Below are 2884 nucleotides of genomic sequence, written 5' to 3' on the forward strand. Positions count from 1 at the left end.
CAAGCTCGGGGCCCGCCGACGGCTGCCGTGAGAGGCTGCTTCTTTCCCCGCCCCGGCGCCTTCTGTCTTCAGGCTGGCGCGGGGCGCGAGACATGATCTGGGAGCCCCTCCGTCGTCCCAGCGGCGTGCAAGCTGGTAGCAGACAGGGCCTGCTTCTACGCCGTGTGCCGGCCAGCTAGGAAGGGGTGAACCCCGGGAAGGCCAGCCTGTCCTCGGGAACACAGAGGACTGCAGGGAGGGAGAGGCAGGCCAGGCGGTCCCTGAAGCTGAGTCTGTGGCGGAAGATCCAGGGGCTGAGCCTGGGAGCAGGGAGACCTGCATTTACAGCCCTGCTCTACCACTGGTGCTCTGTGTGGCCCTGGGCAAGTCACTCAGTCTGGCCAGGCAGGTAGCACGGAGACGCACCTGGAGGCTGCAAGGCCAGATAAGCACTCCCGGGGCCACGACAACCCCGAGCTGGGACACGGACCTTGTGGGGCAGGAGGAAGTGAGAGTCAGGCTGCTCCGATCTTCTGCGGGCTGCTGCTACCGTGACTAACAGGCATGTGTGGGAAAGAGGAAGTGTGCTGGGTTTGCTTTCAATGCTGGGGCTGGAGACCCTCACACACTCCCTCACCCCACTTTTTTAACCCCACATGCTGCCTTGCAGCAAGGAGCAAGTGGGGTTAAAAAGGAGGAAAGAGGCATTTCCAGCCCCTTTCTGGCTGCATGGTCCCTTGGGGCAGGGCGTCCGTGAGCCAAGCGGTGCTGGTGTCTGGCCTCCCAACCCTCGGTCCCTGCTCCAACGGCTTGGTGCACAGACAGCAGCAAGTTCCTCTTCTCAAGCCCTGCCTCAGCTTGTCTCGGGAGGGTCAGACAGGGCAGCTTCCAGCTACGCGGGGCAGGGACACCCTGCTCCTGACCTGGCTGGCTGGGCTCTGCAGAGCAGGCCAGGGCAGGGGCAGTCCCCCCAGACCCCCAGCTCTCCAAGGGAGCAGCTAGTCCTGGAAGTCGTGTGAACCCAGCAGGAGCTGCAGAGGCAGGGGTTTCGCTTCCCCTGGCCAGGTGACAGAGACGCTCCCTGCTATCCTGTCCTCTGCCAGCGGGCACTTACCTAGCACCCTCCTCAGGGAAGGCCTCCGACTGCAGATCCAAATGGGACTGCTTAGGCAACTGGCTGATTAAACAAAGGACACGTCTCCTGTGAGGGCAATGATCCAGCAAAGGAGTGAAATCGGACCAAGCCAGCTCCTTATTGCCCTGCCCAGGCTCAGCTACCCCTTGCAAGGGGTCCCAGGATCCTGGCATTCGGGGAGGGGGAATTCCAGCCCGACGAGGCCTGCCAGGCTGGGAGCTGCAGCAGCTTGTGATGCCCTGCTCATCTGCAGAGCTCAAAGCCCAGGGAGCGCAGCAGGACACAGACCCCAACAAGGGAGGGCTGGCCCGCTGGCTAGAGCGACAGCTGCAGACGTGGGTTTAAGCACGTGCTTTGCTGCAGGCTTATGGCTTATTGCCAACAGCTTGGCTGGAGGCTTAGTCCCCCAGGGTCCCCCAGGTAACACCATGCCCAAAGGATAAAGACTGGCTCCAGATACCAGGCCAAAAGGTGCTGCAGACTAGAGTCCCCGTGGCTAGAGCACCAAACCTTGAAGCGAGGGGAGAGGAGTGAACTGGGCGAGGACACGTTTTTGGTTCAGCTCAAGGACGACAAGCAACATTTGGGGCATGCATGTCAGAGGGGCAGATTTAAGGGGAGAGACCCTCATCTGCTGCATGCTTGGCACAAGGTAGGATGGCTTTGCAGGAGGCCTTTGAGCTAGAAGAGACTGTCTCTGCTTCACCCCAGGCATCACCTGCTCCTCCAAAGCTGAGGCTGGAGCTGGGTGGAAAAAAAGCAACATCCCCCTCTACGCAGCATAGGACCGAGAGAGTGTGGGATAGCCAGGGATCCCCACTGCATCTCCACATCCCAGCTGTGCGCGGGTCTCCCTGCTGAGCACGCACTCGATTCCAGTTTGCTGACCGATAGGGTCACATCTCAACCTCTTCCTGCAACCTGACACTCACCCGGGTAAGAAGACCCCAGGGCACCGCTTAAGACAGCCGCACCACCGCCTGCTGCTGACCATGCCAAGGTGCTGCCCCCATGGGAGGCCGCCTGTCCCTCATCCTGGAAGGGACCTAGCCCCACGGAGAGGAGCCGGGGCTTAAGGAAGAGTTGATGCTCTTGGGCCCACAGCAGGTTTGCAGAGCGAGGCCAAGATCTCCAGAACCCCCAGGCAGGAATGACCCTATAACGGCTCCCAAGAAACCAACCCAGCCCCATAACTCTTTCCCCTTCCCCTCCTCTATGAATCACAGGGGACCACGGAGCCTTGCACAGCTTTTATTGCTTCCTGCGCCACTGCCTAACAGAGCCCGTAAATTCCTAGCTTTTACCGCATGATGTCATGGCCTCGGGGCTGATGTAATGAATCAGCGGTGCCACAACACCATCCTTCAAAGCTGCCAGTGGAAGGCAGGCCAGCGCCAGCCCAGCCGAAGGGCCCCTGCTCCCCCAGTGCGGTCTAACGAGATGGTTCATTGAGGGACCCTGATGAGCAGCATCCCCTGGGCTGGGCTATTTCAAACAGCGCATTGCATTTGCATAGCGACTATAACGATGTCCCATGCATCATTTCTCAGGGGCTCACCAGACGGACGCTTCTCTAGTGGTTTAGTGTCACTGTAAATCCTCCATGAAATACTGGTCTCCCTCATGGAGTTGCTTCTTTATAGCTCCCCTTTCAAGCACACATGATTAATACCCAGCCCTCCAGCTGGAGACGCAGGGAGCTGCATCCATATCCAAGCCGGGGAAAGGCCACCGGTTGTGGAGTTGGGGTGGTTTGCAATTGTTCCACTA

At 59.7% G+C, this 2884-nt stretch overlaps 1 protein-coding gene across 1 annotated transcript in view; it reads right to left on the reverse strand.

Annotated features, from left to right (window-relative positions):
* Positions 1 to 2431, reverse strand: part of TTYH2 (tweety family member 2) — a 15803-nt gene extending 13372 nt beyond the window's left edge. Inside the window, exon 1 of the mRNA XM_019542794.1 lies at positions 2419 to 2431. Coding sequence (XP_019398339.1) covers positions 2419 to 2431 — 13 coding nt within the window. The remainder of the gene's footprint in view (positions 1 to 2418) is intronic.
* Positions 2432 to 2884: the final 453 nt, after the last annotated feature.

This window comes from Crocodylus porosus, unplaced genomic scaffold (genome assembly GCF_001723895.1).
Source record: "Crocodylus porosus isolate Cpor-Errol unplaced genomic scaffold, CroPor_comp1, whole genome shotgun sequence".
NCBI lineage: Eukaryota > Metazoa > Chordata > Crocodylia > Crocodylidae > Crocodylus > Crocodylus porosus.